Source organism: Octopus bimaculoides, chromosome 28 (assembly GCF_046866305.1).
Source record: "Octopus bimaculoides isolate indiv1 chromosome 28, ASM4686630v1, whole genome shotgun sequence".
Classification (NCBI taxonomy): Eukaryota; Metazoa; Mollusca; class Cephalopoda; order Octopoda; family Octopodidae; genus Octopus; species Octopus bimaculoides.
Window position 1 is genome coordinate 11036172 of NC_142955.1, and position 21646 is coordinate 11057817.

The 21646-nt window shown below is 36.1% G+C and overlaps 2 protein-coding genes across 2 annotated transcripts in view; both read left to right on the forward strand.

The window, feature by feature from the left end:
* The first annotated feature begins 5240 nt into the window (after positions 1–5240).
* Positions 5241–13802, forward strand: LOC106878564 (uncharacterized). Its single transcript, XM_014927810.3, has 2 exons — positions 5241–5377; positions 10600–13802. Exon 2 carries the CDS (start codon positions 11009–11011, stop codon positions 12857–12859), a length of 1851 nt encoding a protein of 616 aa, XP_014783296.1. The 5' UTR covers positions 5241–5377; positions 10600–11008; the 3' UTR covers positions 12860–13802.
* The window catches only part of LOC106870852 (uncharacterized), a 40612-nt gene continuing 24208 nt past the window's right edge, over positions 5243–21646 (forward strand). Inside the window, exon 1 of the mRNA XM_089344007.1 lies at positions 5243–5377. The gene's annotated coding sequence lies outside the window, so the exon portion shown is untranslated. The remainder of the gene's footprint in view (positions 5378–21646) is intronic.

Below are 21646 nucleotides of genomic sequence, written 5' to 3' on the forward strand. Positions count from 1 at the left end.
AGATTTTCAGCCTGCGTGTATATGGGTGGAAATGAGCTGCTTGGCGGGGGTCTGCGCTCTGCAAGTGCTTTTCTAGTTTAGATTATTTTCAAGTGAATACCATTACAAAAATTATTTTCGGCATATTTAAAAAATGTTTTAAAATGAAAAGGACTTTAAAAATACAGTAAACATTTCGTAATATACCCGTTCATTTCCTCAGTGTGAAATAATTATTTTACATAGGTTTTTTTTTAGTGCATTCAACGTATCTCACCTCCAAAGATTTGACTGCTATTTCTAGCACGCCCTGCTACCATGTAACAGCTATTTGCGATAAAGGACCCCTAATACCTGTTACGTGGTAGTAGGGCGTGCAACCAAATCTTCCCTTTTCGTTGAAAGCATGCGAAATAACCTGGTAAAGAAAAAAGCCCACAAAACAAAACTCCGTTGCTGGGAAACTCAGACTTTCCCGATGACCCAACAGGTCATGAGTAGTCTAGTATATGTATACATACATACACACATACATACATACATAGATACATACATATATATACATATATATATATATATATATATATATATATATATATATATATATATATATATATATATATAAAATAATATAATATAATAAATGCAAAAACTCATTTCTGTGTGTCAGTGTGTCACATTTTGACCCCCCTCACTCACTATTCAATGACATTTCTACTGTTGATGCTTTGTTAAAAGTAATAGTGTTGATGGTGACAGTGGGACTAATAATAAGAGAGAGAGTGTGTGTGTGGGGGGGGTATGTGAGAGAAAGAGGGACTGAACAATGAATTCATTTCCTTAGTACCACCACCATCGCCACCACATCTCCCATATACACACCGTTCAGACTTCTGACGTCACCACCATCAATATCTTTGACTTCGCCGCCTTCCCCTTGCACCACCATCACCACTGTCTTTCACATCACTTACTCCCTGACCGCCTCAGCTACCACCACCACCGCCTCCGTCTCTATCAAAACTACAGCTCATATTATTACTGTCACCTCATTACCGTCACAAAAAGGCTGAATGCTGTGTGTATGGCAGATGTGGTGGTGACGGTGGTGGTACTGTTGTTTAATCATGCAGCTTTGCAATAAGTTACAAATCAACAAATCACATCATTGTTTCGATGAAAATTGCTCATTGCTTGAAAAATATTGTTCAAGTTTAATAAAATTCAATATGTTCTCAATGCATGGAGTGTCATTGTTGGGCCCAAGGCTTAATGAAGAGCCCTCCACATGAGCTGGCTTAAAAGCCGTCCAAAGCTAGATTAAAAGCGCCAAATAATGTTTGGGCATAAGCGAAGTTTATCCTAGTTAAAAATATGTTGTGACATATTTCAAATTCAGACAACTTCACTGTCGTAACCGTGGAGACACAGATTTTCCTTATGTTGCCCACTCTCAGATTCCCAGACGAATTTCCAGTTCTTTTAGACGTTTCTAATTTTATCGAGCAACTGGTCTAATGGCGCAACTCAATCAATTTTATTGATAGTGTTTTAGTTAAAAATACAGCTATAGGACTGTCCAGAAGTACCTCTATTCGGTTATTCCCATTGCAAACGAATAAAGGGCTAAAAACATGTCCGGGATCCGGCAGGAGGAAGCATTTGGATAAATATGGTGTTTTTACACCTTATTACCATAAGAGAGAAGTTTTCTCCATGTTAACTGCATTTTAACTAAGCTCAAGTTCCCATATATGTATGTATATATATATATATATATATATATATATATATATATATATATATATATATAGATAGATAGATAGATAGATAGATAGATAGATAGATAGATATATTTACACACACACACATATATATATATGTACACGCACACACAAATACCTTACTAAATACACATACATAAGTACGTGCGTAGGCGCAGTCCAGCATATTTATATCATCTTAGTTCAATGCCTTTTATATATGGATTGGATCGTTCAGCTGTAATTAATGAACCAGAGGAGTGCCAATGTCTGCTTCAGCTTTGTGTCTGTAGCTTGACTGGTCTTCCTAATACCAGCCATTTTACAGAGTATTTGCTGCATTTTACTCATTGCACTGGCATCAAAGAAGTCCCTAAATAGGTACACGCATGAAGGAACGTCAGAAAGAAAACAAGGGTAAGAAAGAATTCAATGATAATGTTGTCAGTTAGGTAGTTGAACTAATTGAGACAAATATATTAATGAATGAATTAGAATAGATTGGTAATGAAAAATTAATGAAAAGTGTAATTACACAAATCAAGAATATAAGAAAGAAAATAGGAAAGAAGTGAAAGAGAGAAAGAAAGAATTAACCGATAAAGTTACGGTTGAATCCTTAAGGGATCTTTTTGGTTTGACGGGCAACACTTGTTTTCTTTAACACTTTCAAACTTGGGATACTGGTAGAATGTGTCCCCTAACCGTAATCCTAAAACTAACCCTAACTCTAAAACCCGAACCCTAACCCTAAAGCTAAAACCAGTACAAACGCACGAACGATGTTATAAATAAGAGTAACACGGGTAGTTGTTGTTGACAAACAACGGCACTAATTTTATTCAAGGGAAAAGATCCCATGACACCGTTGTTTACATTCCACGCCATTAATTGTTTTCACCTCAATAGACGTCACTGATTGGTTGAAATTACCGAAATACGACAACTTTTTACATGAAATAACTTCGAATACAAAATTTTTTATCTGTTCTATAATACAAAATATACAAGTATACGAAGTTTGAAAGTGTTTCGCTACCAAAAACACTACATAAAACATTAATGAAAAATGTTGCCCGTCAAACCAAAAAGATCCTACTTAAGATCAGATAAATATATGTTTGAATTAGAGCAATAAATAATCAACCAAAGATACAAAGAAAGGAAATGATAAAAAAGAATCAAGGTATGACGAAATCGATGAAAATAAAATCTCGGATTAATTTAAATCGATCTGTGTTCGACTTGATGCGTCAGTACTGCAAAAAGTAATGAAGTAATCAAAATTTCCAAATGACATTTACTATATTATGATGTCATAATCTCCTCTAAACCTTCTCGACGTCATGCATGGCGTTTTCATGTATGTGATAAACATTTACTTAGTAGAACGTAATTAATTTGGTTAACTTAATTTGAAATTAATTCAATATTCTTTAAACTTTTAGCGTAGAATTAATTTAGACTTCTTTAAAATTTAAGGTAAAATTAAATATTTACGTTTCAAATTTATTTCTCATTGCAAAATATCTGATTTTGAAACCTGTGTGATTCGACATGTTGATAAAAATATGAAAATTAATGAAGGCTGCTAGAATGCATTCAACAACAGCAGCATGGCTTATGGTTAATCCTGCGTCACAAAAATACATTAAGAATTAGTGTGGATGAGTGCACTTAGAAACTTCTGAAAGAGGTTTCTGGTATCGTAGAAGTACAGATTAATTATCAAAAACGAATATTCAATCACAATATGTGACATTAAAATCTTCTAATTGATTCTGTAAGTATCAGTAGGTTTGGGAGATTCTGTTGAACATGGCATAATTTGGGAGAGTCTCAGATGGGGATGAAACCGGGAATGGTTAGTAAAGTTTGAAGGGTGTGTCCACATGTATTATATCAACAATGTATGATAGTGGATCACTGTTTGTTGTTCCAGGAAAAATCTGTTCAAAAAGGAGAGATAGACTGTGCTTGTATATATGTGGCTTTCAACACATGGCCAGAAGTTTGATCCCTCTATTGTTTTCTCTTATGTAAACATAGAATTGCTTCGAAAGTTCCAGCTTCTACATTGAGCTTATAAATTCACATTTATACCAATAATAATTGGTGCACTTGGTTTTTGTGTGTAAATGCAAAAGTGACAATCTGGATAAACTAGGGTTTTCTGGAAAAGAAATCGATCAGCTATCTCGTACGTTCCAAATACAATCTGTGAGTAGAACAGTAAAAATATGCGAGACTTTTCTCAAGTTTAAAATGTGACATTGATTTTGTTAACTACATTCCAACGATGGAGATTTCTATGTTTGTTAGAACCCAGCTCCTTTCTCAGAAGAATATTTTAAATAAAAACAGAAGAGAACATACACACTAACAATCACAACGATTGATTTATTCATTCATTGGTTGGAAAAATTCATGCATAACTCCTTACAATTTTTTGGAATTTTCCGAAAATTTTTGCGACTGTGTGTTCTGCACACGGGAATTATACGATTATACAAAATTTTAATTTAGGAAAAAAACTCTTTCACTAATTCTTTCTTTTTAATCATAGCTTTTAGATACAGAGTGTCCGAATTGCCATTTGTTTCTGTTTATAATTACAAAATAATTTTCACTCGAGATGTTTGACTGAAGTAAGGTTTAGTTGTTGCTTTTAGCACATCCCACGACCACCTGATACCTTCTTCGTTTCTTTGTCATTCTGATATATATTGATATTTTTCAATATTTTTCCCCATAAACACATTTAATTAAATGAAGATGTACCGAAGCATTATTGGGATTTAAGCAAACAAAACAAAAAAACTTTTTTTACTTTATATTCTTCCCCACGATCGCACCAAGCAAGTGTGTGTGTGTAAGAAAAAACTTTTACTAGCAGAAAGTATTCTATTCAAAAATTTATCTTTTACATACATTTTAAAAATCACTGTAGATTAATCCCAGCAATGACCTCAGGCTCTCCAATACCTATATGATCGATACGGGTTAAGACTAATTTGAACGTACGACAGTATTTATGGAGGTGGGGTTAACAAATTTCAATGGACAAAATTCTTTTGCATGAATAGGCTGTTGTCCATCCTGGGTACATGGCCAATCCAACGTAAATTTCTATCAATGAAGGTTTCCATCATAAGAGGTAGACCAGCACATCTCTTCCTTCCTGGTCTTCTGAAAGACAGTAATATTTATGATTTGTTGTAGTTGCTTCAACATATAAGCATATAACTCGTAAGCTTTATAGAAGCCTATTACACCTTACACAGCCTGGTATAGCTTACCAAGTACACCATCTCTTGCAATGTCTAGGACAAAAGTGTTTTGAAAAGAGTTAGCTCCATTAAATCTTATATTTGGAGAAAAAAAAAACAATACATGCAACTTAAATTTGTCCGTGAAAAAGAGACGCATGCGCACTAAACTGTCTTCCGTTTCTTTCTTTCTTCCTATTTAAAGAATTCCATTTAATCAAGCCCCATACACAATTATTAGATATTTCTCGTCCAGCACCCGTTCTTATAATACATTTTTCAACAATTCTACACAGTTGTAATTCATTTCTCACGTATCCTACACACACACAGTTATATCAACACTATCCTTTATAAAATATTTCCGTAAGTATTAAACAATGACCATATTTCATCTTTTTAAGGTGACGAGCTGGCTGAATCGCTAGCACGTCGGGCGAAATGCTTAGCGGTATTTCGTCTGACTTTACATTCTGAGTTCAAATTCCGCCGAGGTCGTCTTTGCCTTTCATCCTTTCGATAAATTAAGTACCAGTTGTGTGCTGGATCGACCTAATCGACTGGCCCCTTTCTCCTAAAAGTTCGGGCCTTGTACCTAGAGTAGAAAAGAACATTTCACCTTTTAGTATTGTAGTCGTTCGTTTTTGACGAGTCAACTTTTTGTGTCTGTCGTAACGGTTATAATCTTTAACTATTGATGAAGCATGTCTGATTTTTGCGTGATTTGGTTGCTATGGAAGCTACTTTGTTGACTGTCCATCGTTGTGTGATTCTGAGAAATATTTTCAGTTCTATATTTGAGGAATTATTTACATTTCACGGATATTTATCCTCAGGTGTCCGCGGGGGAATTTCGAACCTGGGTTCTCATTCCTAAGGTATTTTTCCGATGTTATTATTATTATTATTAATATTCCGATCGAACTCGGAATCATTGGGATTAGTAGCCCGCGTTCTTAACCACTACGCCATATACCCGTGGGCAATTATAGAGTGAATTTCAGGGTTTATAGATCTAATATTTTCCTATCTTTCCTTAATACCGGTTCCTATATGCTACTCATATCTGCACTACGTCTGCTTAGAAGGTTATTATGTCCTAGCATATGTGCTGCCTCTTTTCGTTATCGTATTTTCCAGTGATGTTCTCTGTCTATTATTTTAACTTCACACCACAGAGGGAGGTGGCCTCCGTTTTTCCATCCATGATCAGCTATAACCTATTTATCAATATCTTCTCGTGTCACAGCTTCGCTTATTTTTTCCTAAAGTTTTCGATGCTTCTTGCTACGTCTTCAATAACATCTGATTCAGTCTGCTGTTGGATCTGAGTGCTTTTTTTGTTTGTGTGCATGTATATACACACATGTATGTTTATATATATGCGTGTTTGTGTGTGTGGTATATATAATAATAATATATGTATGTATATATATATATATATATATATATATATATATATATATATATATATATATATATATATAAGGTTTAGATTTAGATTCAAAAATTGAATATGGTACTTATGTTTAGGCACCAGAATATAGCATGGTATGGTATTATACAAAAACCATTCCAAAAACTAGGTGATCAAATAATCAAAATAAGCAACACGGATTTTAAAGATGATTGCAGTACGCACGTTTCATGCTACTCCATTTATTTAAGTAATGCGAGCATTACGTTAAATGCAATATGTAGAGCAATCTTCAGCTGCATGAAAATGCAGAAAATTACAGTAGAATAGACATATAATTGTGGCAACATTTCAAATCCATGCCACAATTATAATATATCTATTCTACTGTAATTTTTCTACATTTTCGTGCAGCTGAAGATTGCTCTACATATTGCATTTAATGTAATGCTCGCATTACTTAAATAAATGGAGTAGCATGAAACGTGCGTACTGCAATCATCTTTAAAATCCGTGTTGCTTATTTTGATTATATATATATATATATATATGGTGCATCAGCATGGCCGCAGCTCTGGGCTGAAACTATAATATATATATATATATATATATATATATATATATATATTACGGAGATGTACTTGCATAGCAAGTGACCTGATCTGAAGTCGTGTGCTGGAACGAAAACAATTGCAGCGTGGAAGGTGTTTATAAGCCATTTAAGAAACACAGAAAAACCGTTATATTCACTTCAACATTTAAATTTAATTTGCCAAAATATTTTCGTCGTTTTGAGACTGCGACCTGTTCACTGTCAAAATTCCGTGCTGATATATAAGAATTTTTATATATATATATATATATATATATATATATGTATGTATGTATATATGTATGTAGAGATAGATAGATATATAAAGTATGTTATGAGCATTTATAGTACAGTTACCCTATATAAACTCAACAAACAATTAAAATAAAGAAGAGAAAATGTTAAAAGTTTTATAAAATTTTATTAGAAATCTAACTTTGGACACCTCCACCACCACAAGTAAAAGGATGAAATTGAACTCAACCTTTCTCATATACATATATATATATATATATTAAAAAAACAGACGATGTGTGTGTGTACGTGAATGTGGGTTATGCACGTCCACAAATTAGCACGCATGTCGCTCCAATTTTAGGAGAAGATTCGGAATGACCCTATGTGCATTTGAAGTTTGTTGACATGGCGAAGTCAAATCTGTGCGTAAGCGTGTGAAGGCGAGAGAGAGAGAGAAATTGTATGTTTGTGAGAGGGGGGTGAAGGAGAGATACATTTTCTTGGCCACCGTCTGACAAAAAAAAAAGTAGGAGAGGGCGGCTATTTCTTAACAGTTGTGTGGTAAGAAAAAAATACCTTCTCTCTCTCTCTCCCTCCCTTACACACATGCCAGTTATCTCTCTCTTTCTTTCTTTCTGTCTCTCCTTCTCTCACACACACAGTAACATTACACACAAAACACATGTTGCCAAAAAGAAATAGACGCTATCTTTTTATAGTGAGTATGCGAGACAGAAAGTGTGGTGTGTATATGAAGTTCTTTTGTTAATGTGAGAGAGCAGCATGTGTGTGTGTGAGACAGGGAGAGAGAGAAAGAAAGAGAGATAAATGTGTGTAAGAGAGGGAGAGCGCGCTCTCTCTATCTCTGCCGAATTGATGTAAACAAACCCATGTGGTCTGATTTTCACGTTTCTAGGTATTGTACCGTAAATTGCCATTTCCAAAATATATTTCTTTCAAATCATTTATCCGTATATATATGTAAGGCAAGGTGTGTGTGTTTTGTTGATATACGGGCAACACACACACACATACGAACATGTATGCGTACAAAAAATATGTATGCAATTGGTGTACATACGTGCGTGGGTGTATGTGTGTGTTGCTCATATATATATATATATATATATATATATATATATATATGTATATATATATATATATATATATGTATATATATATATATATGTATATATATATATATATATATATAATTTTCCAGAGGATATAAATATATATATATATATATATATATATATATATATATATATATATATATATATATATAGATAGATAGATAGGATGATAAATTGAATATTAATTCAATTTAAAACCAAGTGGCCTAGCATATAACAAATCTGAAAATTCAGAAAAAATTGTATTACACGTGTATAAGGGATGACCACTAGGTGGACATCTAATATGCTAGAAAGAGGTCATCAACAACCTAACCACAAAGAAAAATAATGTTCTCCAGAAAAATTTCGCAAAACTCCAGAGCAGGACAAAATGAGAAATATACAGAATAAAGAATTATCTATGGCCTGCTGCTGTTTCGAACATCAACGTTTTACTTTCGTAACATCCGTGTTCTCATATATATATATATATATATATATATATATATATATACTTAAGACTTCGTTGTGATCTGAACAGAACCGCTTCTGACACAGAGAATCGGGAGCCCTTTTGGTCATTCTATTTTCCTTGCTGGAAGGGTTCCTAACCCATGAGCAAAGAGGGGTTAGATGATGGCGGTGGTGTTTTCAAAGGGCTGGCATGTGTAACCTGATCACCTCTGCCGATCAAACTCTCAACCCATGCACTCCAGTTGCAACACTGATTCTGCCCAAATTTGACGTCATGTTACTTAGTTTGGTTAGCTTAATCCCGGGCAAAGCCGGGCTATACTGCTAGTATATATATATATATATATATATATATATACACACACACATGTATGTATATGCTTATTTGTAACTATTTTGTCAGCAGATGGTAGTTGTAAATGAGTTTCACAGCCATACAATCATGTCATTCATTTCCAATCATGTGTGAAAACATGTCCTGCCATGGGTAGGAGTGATGGTGGTGGTGCTGGAAGTAGATGCAAAACTCTATACCCCATGGTACATAGATATGTTCTGTGTTCCCCTCACTATCAAAGCAAAGAGCTAATTTTTATGTTTCATTCCTCCTGGGCCAATGAATTCAGTACCAGTGATAAGGGGGAATTATTCCCCCTTACATATTCTTATCACCACTAATATCACACCCTCCCTATCATAACCATCACCAAGAAGACACTTCACAATATTTGTAGATTTGTTTGTCATATCCATATGGTTAACCATTGTGATTTACCTCAAACTAGCCTTTAAAACCTTTTTTTATTCTCTCTATTTATTTTCTCGTGTTCCTTTCTGCTAATTTAGCTGTATTTACCTGTAATTAGTTTCATTTTAAGACAAAAATTTTGAAATAGATTTGGTTGAGAGCCTTTTCTTGAATTCTGTTCCAAAAATCCCATGAATATGTTGATTAATTAAAAAGTTACAGTTGTTTTATGAAGTCAGTGTAAATTCATGAGTTTGCTAACACTTTATGTGTTTCAATTAAATTTGCAATGAGTATAATGAAGGGGTTAAAAATTGAGGCCTTTATTGTATAACATGGTCCTAGATCTATAATGTTACTGAGAAAGAGAGAATGTGTCACATCACCCATGCTGGTGCCATGTCAAAAGCACTTGTGCTGGTGCCACATAAAGAGCACTTGTGCTAGTTCCACATGAGAGGCACTTAATACACACTATGAGGTGGCTGGCATAAGGATGGGCATCCAGTCATAAAAATCATGCCATAATAGACAAATTAGAAAATGGTGCAGCACTCCCTACTTGCCAGTTCTTGTTATACCACCCAACACTTGCCAGCATGGAAAATGTGTTCTGTTATGGTGATGATCATGATGTTCTTAGATAGAATGTTTTTAATCATGTTTGCTCAGTCGAAGCTGACTTGAGGTTAAGTAACTATGTTGACTTATATTTCTGTTACAGAGAAGGCTATTGTCTACTATTTTGCAGTTTAATATATATATATATATATATATATATAATGTTAACACAATGTGAAGATGTAGCTCTAGTTTGCAAATGTGTATGCATCATGCAGAATTCTGTAATGTAAATATTAGTAAATTAAAATGTTCAGTAGTTAAGGCAAATATTTGTTTCTGTAAATAATCTCCATAGAAATGTTATAAATTTCCCACTTTTGAATCTCTGTTTTTCAAGCAGCCTCTATAGTCTAAACTGATGTTTCTTCATGATTTCAGGATAACAGATGATATTGGCATAACAGAAGATGCACCATCAAAACTTTTCGTCATTGACAGACTGAATGAAAATACTATATGGAAGAAATATCTAGCACTATTTCTATAAATTAATTGTAAAATTCCAATGACATATTTATTCTGAACTGAGATTATTAGCAAAATTTCTGAATCATTATCTAGAGTGTATACAAAATTGTGTGCTAATTATACTTGGATAAATTTTTGTAAGAAATTTTAGATAAAGGTAGCATTGGACAGAAATATGGCAGCTGAAAAAATTGGTAAAGAATATGCAGTAGAAACAAAATCAACAAAATATATACAGAAATATAGACATAGTTTGATTTGAGAAGAAAAGATTTGCAAAAACGTCCAAAACGTAAGGAAGTGATTTTTTCCTGAAGACATGCCAAAAGAGAAAAGAAAAGCTTTCTGTGAAAAGACATTCTCCCAGAATGATAACCAAGTTAAACATAAGCGTATTCATACAGGAGGTAAGCCATATTGCTGTGAAATCTGTGGTAAATCATTCTCTCAGAATTCTACCCTAACTAAACACAAATGTGTTCATACAGGAGAGAAGCCATATCAATGTGATATCTGTGGTAAATCATTCTCTTGGAATGGAAACCTAACTACACACAAACGTACTCATACAGGAGAGAAGCCATATCAGTGTAATATCTGTGGTAAATCAGTCTCTTCGAAAGGAAACCTAACTAAACACAAACGTACTCATACAGGAGAGAAACCATATCATTGTGATATCTGTGGTAAATCATTCTGTGAAAGTGATCAGTTAACTACACACAAACGTATTCATACAGGAGAGAAGCCATATCACTGTGATGTTTGTGGTAAGTCTTTCTTTGGAGGGAGTGCTTTATATTTGCACAAGCAAATACATACAGGAGAGAAGCCATATCACTGTGGTATTTGTGGTAAATCATTCTCTGTACATACTAACTTAACATCTCACCAACGTGTTCATACAGGAGAGAGGCCATATCAATGTGATATCTGTGGCAAATCATTCTCTCGGAATGGAAGCCTAACTACACACAAACATATTCATACGGGAGAGAAGCCATATCACTGTGGTATTTGTGGTAAATCATTCTCTCAATTTCATTACTTATCTTGTCACAATCGTATTCATACTGGAGAAAAACCATATCGCTGTGATATCTGTGGTAAATCATATTCTATACGTAGTAGCTTAACATGTCACCAACATATACATGCAGGAGAGAAACTGTATCGCTGTGGTATTTGTGGTAAATCATGCTCTGGAAGTAGTGCTTTAAATTCTCACAAGCGAATTCATACAGGAGAGAAGCCATATCGCTGTGATATCTGTGGTAAATCATTCTCTCAGAATTCTACTCTAACTAAACACAAACGTATTCATACAGGAGAGAAGCCATATCACTGTAATATCTGTAGTAAATCATTCTCTGGAAGTGGTCAGTTGACTTCACACAAACGTGTTCATACAGGAGAGAAGCCATATAACTGTGACATCTGTGGCAAATCATTCTCTCTTGGTGGTTCTTTAACATCTCACCAACGTATTCATACAGGAGAGAAGCCATATCACTGTGGCATTTGTGGTAAATCATTCTCTCGATGTGATGCTTTCAAATCTCACAAGCGAATTCATACAGGAGAGAAGCCATATTGCTGTAATATCTGTGGTAAATCATTCTCTCAAAGTAATGACTTAACTAAACACAAACGAATACATACAAGAGAGAAGCCATATCACTGCAATATTTGTGGTAAAGCATTTACTGGAAGTGGTAACTTAAGGATGCACCACCGCACTCATACAGGAGAGAAGCCACATCAGTGTGATGTCTGTGGTAAATCATTCTCTCGAAATAATTCCTTAACCATTCACAAACGGATTCATACAGGAGAAAAGCCATATCAGTGTGATATCTGTGGTAAGTCCTTCGCTAGATATAATTATGTCATTATTCACAAACGTGTTCATACAGGGGAGAAACCATATCAGTGTGATATCTGTGGCAAATCATTCTCTGAAAAGTGTTCCTTGAGAATACATAAACGTATTCATACAGGAGAGAAACCTTATTGTTGTGATATTTGTGGTAAATCATTCTCTGATAGTAGTGCTTTACCAAGACACAAATGTATTCATACAGGAGAGAAGTCATATCAGTGTGATATCTGTGACAAATCGTTCTCTCGAAATACTACATTAACCATTCACAAAAGAATCCATACATGAGAGAACCCATATCAGTGTGATATCTGTGGTAAGTCCTTCGCTAGATATGATTATCTCATTTCTCACAAACGTGTTCATACAGGGGAGGAGCCATATCAATGTGACATCTGCTGCAAATCAGTCTCTGTAAAGTGTTCCTTAATAATACATAAACGTATTCATACAGGAGAGAAACCTTAATGTTGTGATATTTGTGGTAAATCATTCTGTGAAAGTAGTAAGTTAAGAAGACACAAACGTACTCATACAGTGTAGAAGCCACATTACCGTTATGTGTATGGTAAATCATTTGCTGAAAATATTAACCACACAAACATACATTTAAAAATGGCAACATACTAGTGTGATATCTATGGTAAATCGTTCTCTTGAATTGATTTTTTGCCTGAGGCGAAATATATTCATAGAGGAGAGAAGGCATAACAATATAATATTTGTGAGGAGACATTCACTCAAAGTAGTAATTTAAGAATAGACAAATATATTCATACAGGATAGAAGCCACATCACTGTGATATTTGTGGCAAATCAATCTCTCAAAGTTGCGGCTTCACTGCACATGTATGTATTCCTAGAGAAGTGTGACGGTCAATGGGAATATCATCAAACATAAATTCCTTCTGAAGCGATGTGGGCTTAGCTTTGTGGATTTTACCCATGATGTCAACTAAGCCACTCATTATGGCTGTCTTTCTCAGGTAGTCTTTTACAGCTGGTTGAACTTTTAATGGTGCCAACCTCTTTTAGTTACCTCTTGGAGCATGAAGGGATATGGTTTACTGTTCAATTTCCTGGTATGAAAATCAGAAATAAACATCCACATCAATAACGGTAAATGTATTCACATTGGAAAAGACACATAACAGTAACAACAGCCTCCCTATGCTGTATTTTATATTAGAACACTTGTGTGACGTTTTTAATAAAAGCACTTACCTCCAGATTTTGAATTTTTTTACTTCATTGAAACCAATATTGTTATATTTAAGAAGAATCACAATTAATTAAACGTATAAACACACTTGCCGGTTATTGTTTGCCTGCACTTCACTTCTGTTTTTTGCGAAAGCATTTGATGTTTGTTTATGTCTTCACCGTATTTTTTGCTATATCAATCGCTAGCCGTTTGAATAATGTGGAAAATATTTCGAGGGAGCATAAGCAATTTGCTGACATTGTAAAAGAAGTGAAAAATAGAGAAAGAACCGAATATATACCCTGCATATAACAATTCTGGAGGCAGAAAGATGGTTTATTTTGACATTGGAGGTAAACACATGAAGAGTGTTTTCCCAGGGATCAGTGATAATATGACTTAAAATTATTGCTTTAGCATTAAATACACAAGTTATAAAAGAAAATAATTCCACGCATCATAAAAGGTTATATATATACATGTATATGTGTATGTACATGTTTGTATATATGTGTGTGTGTATATATGTATGTATGCATAGATATATAATATGAATTTATATAAATAAGTAGATATATTTGTGTATATATATATATATATATGTATGTATGTATGTATGCATATATATATATATATATATATATATCATCATCATCGTTTAACGTCCGCTTTCCATGCTAGCATGGGTTGGACGATTTGACTGAGGTGAAACCGGATGGCAACACCAGGCTCCAGTCTAATTTGGCAGAGTTTCTACAGCTGGATGCCCTTCCTAACGCCAACCACTCAGAGAGTGTAGTGGGTGCTTTTACGTGTCACCCGCACGAAAACGGCCACGCTCGAAATGGTGTCTTTTATGTGCCACCCGCACAAGCCAGTCCAGGGGCACTGGCAACGATCTTACTTGGCTTGCCGGGTCTTCTCACGCACAGCACATTTCCAAGGAGGAAGAGGGAGAGACAGATAGAAAAAAGTGAAGGGGAGAAAAGGGAATTTTGAGTAAGGATGAGAAAGAAAACGAATGGGGGAGAGAGAGAGGTGGGAAAACAGTAAAGGAAAGAGTCGCATCGATTATATTAAGAAAAAAACTTACTTGGAAATGGATGCGTGGCGTTCAATCAAAAAATAATATAAATAATATATAGACACATATGTACATACATACGTATATATGTATATAGCTATGCATATATGGGTACAGGACGTCACAAAACAAACAAACATGAAATATGAAGATAACGTTGGGTACACAAAAAACGGGTTCGCGGAGGTAACTACCTTCAAACTCTTATCTTGTCCTCCCATCTACCCCACCGCCTCGAAGCTCAATGTCTGCACCCCTCACGCCCCAACGATTTACTTCCTCCCCAAAATCCACAAACCTAACAACCCTGGCCGCCCCATCGTCTCCACCTGCAACTGCCCCACAGAACTTATCTACAAATATCTCTCTCACATCCATGACACTAACCATGCTCTTCATCTGTTCAACTCTTTCTCCTTCCCTCTTGGCCCCTCCAAACTTCTCTTCACTCTTGACATCAAGAGCCTATATATGTTGATCCCACATCAAAACGGGCTTCTTGCCCTCAAACACTACCTGGACCTTCAACCTAACCTCCAACCTGACACATCCACACTCTTTCGTCTGGCTGAACTTGTTCTCTCCCTTAACTGCTTCTCATTTGCGGGTGATTTTTACCAGCAGACTCGGGAATGGTCATGGGAACGAGAATGGGCCCCAACTATGCGAACCTGTTCGTTGGCTATATTGAGGCCCAAATATTCTCAAGATTCACTGGTCCCACACCCGAACTATACAGTCGTTACATTGACGACTGTATCGCTGCGACCTCGCTCTCCCGCGAACAAGTAGACTCTTTCCTCTCTTTTGTAAAATCTTTCCATCCTGCCCTCGAATTCTCTTGCGCTATTTCCAACACTTACTCTTTTACTTGTTTCAGTCATTTGACTGTGGCCATGCTGGAGCACCGCCTTTAGTCGAGCAAATCAACCCTGAGACTTATTCTTTGTAAGCCTAGTACTTATTCTATTGGTCTCTTTTTGCCGAACTGCTAAGTGACGGGGACATAAACACACCAGCTTCGGTTGTCAAGCAATGCTACGAGGACAAACACAGACACACAAACACACACACATATATATATACATATATACGACGGGCTTCTTTCAGTTTCCGTCTACCAAATCCACTCACAAGGCTTTGGTCGGCCCCAGGCTTTAGTAGAAGACACTTGCCCAAGGTGCCACGCAGTGGGACTGAACCCGGAACCATGTGGTTGGTAAGCAAGCTACTTACCACACAGCCACTCCTGTTGCCTTTCTTGACATTTCGGTCAGCATTCATCATTCCACTTCCATCCACTACAATCACACACATACCTCAACTTCTCCTCCTCCCACCCTAAATACACCGAGCTCTCCATCCTCTACACCCAATTCCTTCGTCAGCGCGGGCTCTGCAGTAACAACCGTGACTTTGAGACTCAGTCTCAACTCATGGATCGCCACTTCGTCCTTCGTGTGTATCCCCTCAACACTATCCACACCGCCCTTGCCAGAGCACATTCTGTGGACCGCGCATCTGCTCTCTCCAAAATCATGAAAATCTACAAAAGACCTCTGCTGGATTATGACATCATAATCTCCTCTAAACCTTCTTGATGCTATTTCTCATGTATGTGATAACCGGTAATTTAATAGAATGTAATTAATTTAGTTAATTTAATTTAAAACTAATTCAATATTCTTTAAACATTTACCATAGACACAAATTAGATTTTTAAAAAATTTAAAGTGTAAAATAAAATTCTTACGGCAAATACGTTTCAAATTTATTTCTCATTGCAAAATATCTGATTTTGAAACCTGTGTGATTCGACATGTTGATAAAAATATGAAAATTAATGAAGGCTGCTAGAATGCATTCAACAACAGCAGCATGGCTTATGGCTAATCCTGCGTCACAAAAATACATTAAGAATTAGTGTGGATGAGTGCACTTAGAAACTTCTGAAAGAGGTTTCTGGTATCGTAGAAGTACAGATTAATTATCAAAAACGAATATTCAATCACAATACGTGACATTAAAATCTTCTAATTGATTCTGTAAGTATCAGTAGGTTTGGGAGATTCTGTTGAACATGGCATAATTTGGGAGAGTCTCAGATGGGGATGAAACCGGGAATGGTTAGTAAAGTTTGAAGGGTGTGTCCACATGTATTATATCAACAATGTATAATAGTGGATCAAAATTTTAATTTAGGAAAAAAATTTTTATTCAATTAAATTTTCTTCTCCACCCACTCCCCATACCATCCATAAATTCTAAAATATCCACTCTTTCACTAATTGTGTCTTTGTAATCATTGTTTTAAATACAGAGTGTCTGAATCTGCCATTTGTTTCTGTTTATAATTACAAAATAATTTTCAGTTGGGAAGATGTGTGATTGAAGTGAGGTTTAGTTGTTGCTTTTAGCACATCTCACGACCACCTGATATCTTCTTCTTTTCTTTGTCGTTCTGATATGTATTGACATTTTTCAATATTTTCCTCCATAAATGCATTTAATTAAATGAAGATGTACCAAAGCATTTTTTTACTTTATATTCTTCCCCATGATCGCACCAAGCAAGTGTGTGTGTGTGTGTGTAAGAAAAAACTTTTACTTGCAGAAAACATTCTATTCAAGAATTTATCTTTTACATACATTTTAAAAATCACTGTAGATTAATCCCAGCAATGACCTCAGGCTCTACAATACCTATATGATCGATATGGGTTAATACTAATTTGAATGTCCAACAGGATTTATGGGGGTGACGGGGAACAAATTTCAATGGACAAAGTTCTTTTGCATGTTCATGCGAGGTCCAGTGCATAGAACACAAATTTGCGGAAATTTTTCTGAAAAAGAAGATAACTAAACCTAAAATATTGTTTACCTGGTTACATAGTGACCAGTTATAGGAACCAGAATCCATAAGATTCGTGTGTATGCCAGAATATTTTTAACTTTTTGAATTTGGATTTCAAAATTTATTTTCCAATTGTAAACAGAACTGAATGATAAATTCGGACTGTCCATATTTTAAACACTGATTGAAAAAAAAAAAAAAATGAGAGACAGTGCAAATTTTAGGATTTACGGGTTGAGGGGGAGCAGATGTGAAAAATATGAATTTTTTCCCTCCTTTTCTTTTTGCATAATCGTATGATTTCCTGTGTGTAGATCAAAAGTTTGCAAAAATTTCCTTCAATTCCAAAAAAATAAATAAAAAAGTTATGAGGGTTAAATAGAGAACTTGAACCAGAATCCCAAGCATTGATCGATTCATTACATAAGCCATACAGAGTATGGAGTTGTTGTTGTTGGCACTCCGTCGCTTACGACGTCGAGGGTTCCTGTTGATCCGATCAACGGAACAGCCTGCTCGTGAAATTAACGTGCAAATGGCTGAGCACTCCACAGACACGTGTACCCTTAACGTAGTTCTCGGAGATATTCAGCATGACACAGTGTGACAAGGCTGACCCTTTGAATTACAGGCACATCAGAAACAGGAAGTAAGAGTGAAAGTTGTGGTGAAAGAGTACAGCAGGGTTCGCCACCATCCCCTGCCAGAGCCTCATGGAACTTAAGGTTTTTTTGCTCAATAAACACTCACAATACCCGGTCTGGGAATCGAAACCGCGATCCTATGACCACGAGTCCGCTGCTCTACCACTGGGCCATTGCGCCTCTACTACAGAGTATGGAGTACCTCATTGTAATTATATAGATGGCAAAATACTTATACCATCGTTTGCAGTATTCATCTTATTATGCAGGCAGACGTCGTGACCATGATGGTTCATGGCTTTGGCATGACTTGATAAGCTTTCTCCATACCGTTCGCTTTTTCGCTTGGGTTTGCCATTTATTATGGTCAATTCCTTTCCACTCCAAGTTCCTTTTGGCAGTATCTTTGAATGCTCTGCTTTCTTTTCCCCTTGCATAGCTGGGGGGCAAAAGGATTTGTCTAGGGAATCTGTTGTTGTCCATCCTGTATACATGGTCAAACCAACGTAAATTTCTATCGATGCAGCAAGCACACTGTAGGATCTCTTCGTTCTCGATCTTCTCAAAGATAGTAATATTCATAATTTGTCGTAGCTGTCTCATCGTATAAGCATGAAACGTGTCTACTTGAGCTTTATAGATTGTTCAGTTATCACTCCACACAGCATGGAAGAAAGCACTGTAGCTTGGTACAGTAATCTTCAAGTTTAGGTGGGGGGGGGGTTAAAAAGTAAATAAAAATATTCAAGGGAAATAACTGAACGACTTACCAGTATTATCCGTACTTACCAGTATTATACGTTTTCTTTTAGCTGTTTATAAATAAATCACGTGTTTTTGGGGGGTTTTTGGTTTTTTTTTCTAAAACAGCATGCGACAGAAGGAGAGAACTTTGTCGCTGGAAATGATAATGAAATTCAACAGATATTTATTAGATATTTATTCGAGGGTCAGCATGCAGTTCTAGAAATTCACCTCCTCAACATTATACACTTCAGAAGTGGCAACCAAAATATAAACAAATGTTTTACTTTTGGGGTTGAATTCCGCCAAAGAATGAACTGTAACGAACAGATTTCTTTTTTTTTTTTTTTACTGTGTTTACAGTACCATTTTTTCCCATCAATCCTGTCATCACATGTAACAAGTCCGCATGGTACTAGGCAGTCGTCGCAGGTAAACTTATTCCTAATAAGCCCACGGCGCGCACACCATTCCAACATTTTGTGTCTTGAACTGCTGCATAACTCACTAATATTCCAATATTCTTCTAATATTAATTCACGAGTGAGTATTTCATTTTCAGGAACAATAAGTTGTTGTGCAGCCGGTCTTCCACGAAGCATTTTCGATCTCTCATAAAAAATCATGATATTCAATGACGTGTGTTTTATATATAAACAGTTAACTTCAATCAAATCACGTGTGTGATTTATTTATAAACAGAGTAGTACGGATAATACTGGTAAAACGTTCAGTTACTTCCCTTGAATATTTTTATTTATTTATTTACACCCCTAAACTTGAAGATTACCGCCTGGTACACCTTACAAGGTAGACCGTCGTTTGCAATGAACTGAGTGAAAAATGGATTCTAAGAAGAGTTACTTCCCGTAAATTTTATATATATATATATATATATATATATATATATATATATATGTATGTATGTATATATATATGTATGTATATATATATATATATTTATATATATATATATATATATATATATGTATATATATATATATTTATTTACCATAGTCCTCCAGGCAATCACAGAGGAGTTCAAGACAGGTTGCCCCTGGGAGCTCCTCTATGCTGATGACCTTGCCCTAATTGCGGAGTCACTATCAGAACTAGAGGAGAAGTTTCAGGTGTGGAAGCAAGGTCTAGAATTGAAGGGCCTTAGAGTCAACCTAGCTAAAACCAAAATCCTAATAAGTAGGAAGGTAGATAAAACACAAACCCCTTCAGGTAGATGGCCCTGCTCAGTATGTAGAAAAGGAGTAGGTAGTAACTCTATAAGATGTACCCGGTGCAAGCTATGGACACATAAGAGGTGCAGCAACATCAAAGGCAGGTTAACTAGCAAGTTAGTTTTTGTTTGTGGCAGATGTTCAGGTGCAATAAAGACTGCAAACAAACAGGAAACAACTTCTATCTCATTCCAGGGTGAAAAACTAGAGGTAGTCGATAGCTTCCGCTATCTGGGCGACCAAGTTAGTAGTGGGGGTGGGTGCGCTGAAAGTGTAGCTGCTAGAATAAGAATAGCCTGGGCAAAAATTAAAGAGCTCTTACCCCTGCTGGCGACAAAGGGACTCTCACTCAGAGTAAAAGGCAGACTGTATGACGCATGCGTACAAACAACCATGCTACATGGCAGTGAAACATGGGCTGTAACTGCTGAGGACATACGTAAGCTCGCAAGGAATGAAGCCAGTATGCTCCGTTGGATGTGTAATGTCAATATGAATACCCGTCAGAGTGTAAGTATCTTGAGAGAAAAGCTGAACATTAGAAGCATCAGTTGTGGCATGCAAGAGAGACGATTGCGCTGGTATGGACATGTGGTGAGAATGGAGGAGGATAGCTGCGTGAAAAAGTGCCACACCCTAACAGTTGAGGGAACCCGTGGAAGAGGTAGGCCCAGGAAGACCTGGGCTGAGGTGGTGAGGCAAGACCTTCGTACATTGGGCCTCACCGAGGCGATGACTACGGACCGAGACCTTTGGAAATGTGCTGTGCGTGAGAAGACCCGGCAAGCCAAGTAAGATCGTTGCGGGTGGCACATGAGATGCACCATTTTGAGCGTGGCCGTTGCCAGTACCGCCTGACTGGCTCCTGTAGGATTTTCGAGCGAGATCGTTGCCAGTGCCCCTGGACTGGCTTGTGCGGGTGGCACATAAAAGACACCATTTCGAGCATGGCCGTTTTCGTGCGGGTGACACGTAAAAGCACCCACTACACTCTCTGAGTGGTTGGCGTTAGGAAGGGCATCCAGCTGTAGAAACTCTGCCAAATCAGACTGGAGCCTGGTGTTGCCATCCGGTTTCACCAGTTCTCAGTCAAATCGTCCAACCCATGCTAGCATGGAAAGCGGACGTTAAACGATGATGATGATGATGATGATGATGATGTATATATATATATATATATATATATATATATATATATATATATATATATAATATATATATATATATATATATATATATGTATATATATATATATATATATATATACATATATATATATATATATATATATACATATATATATATATATA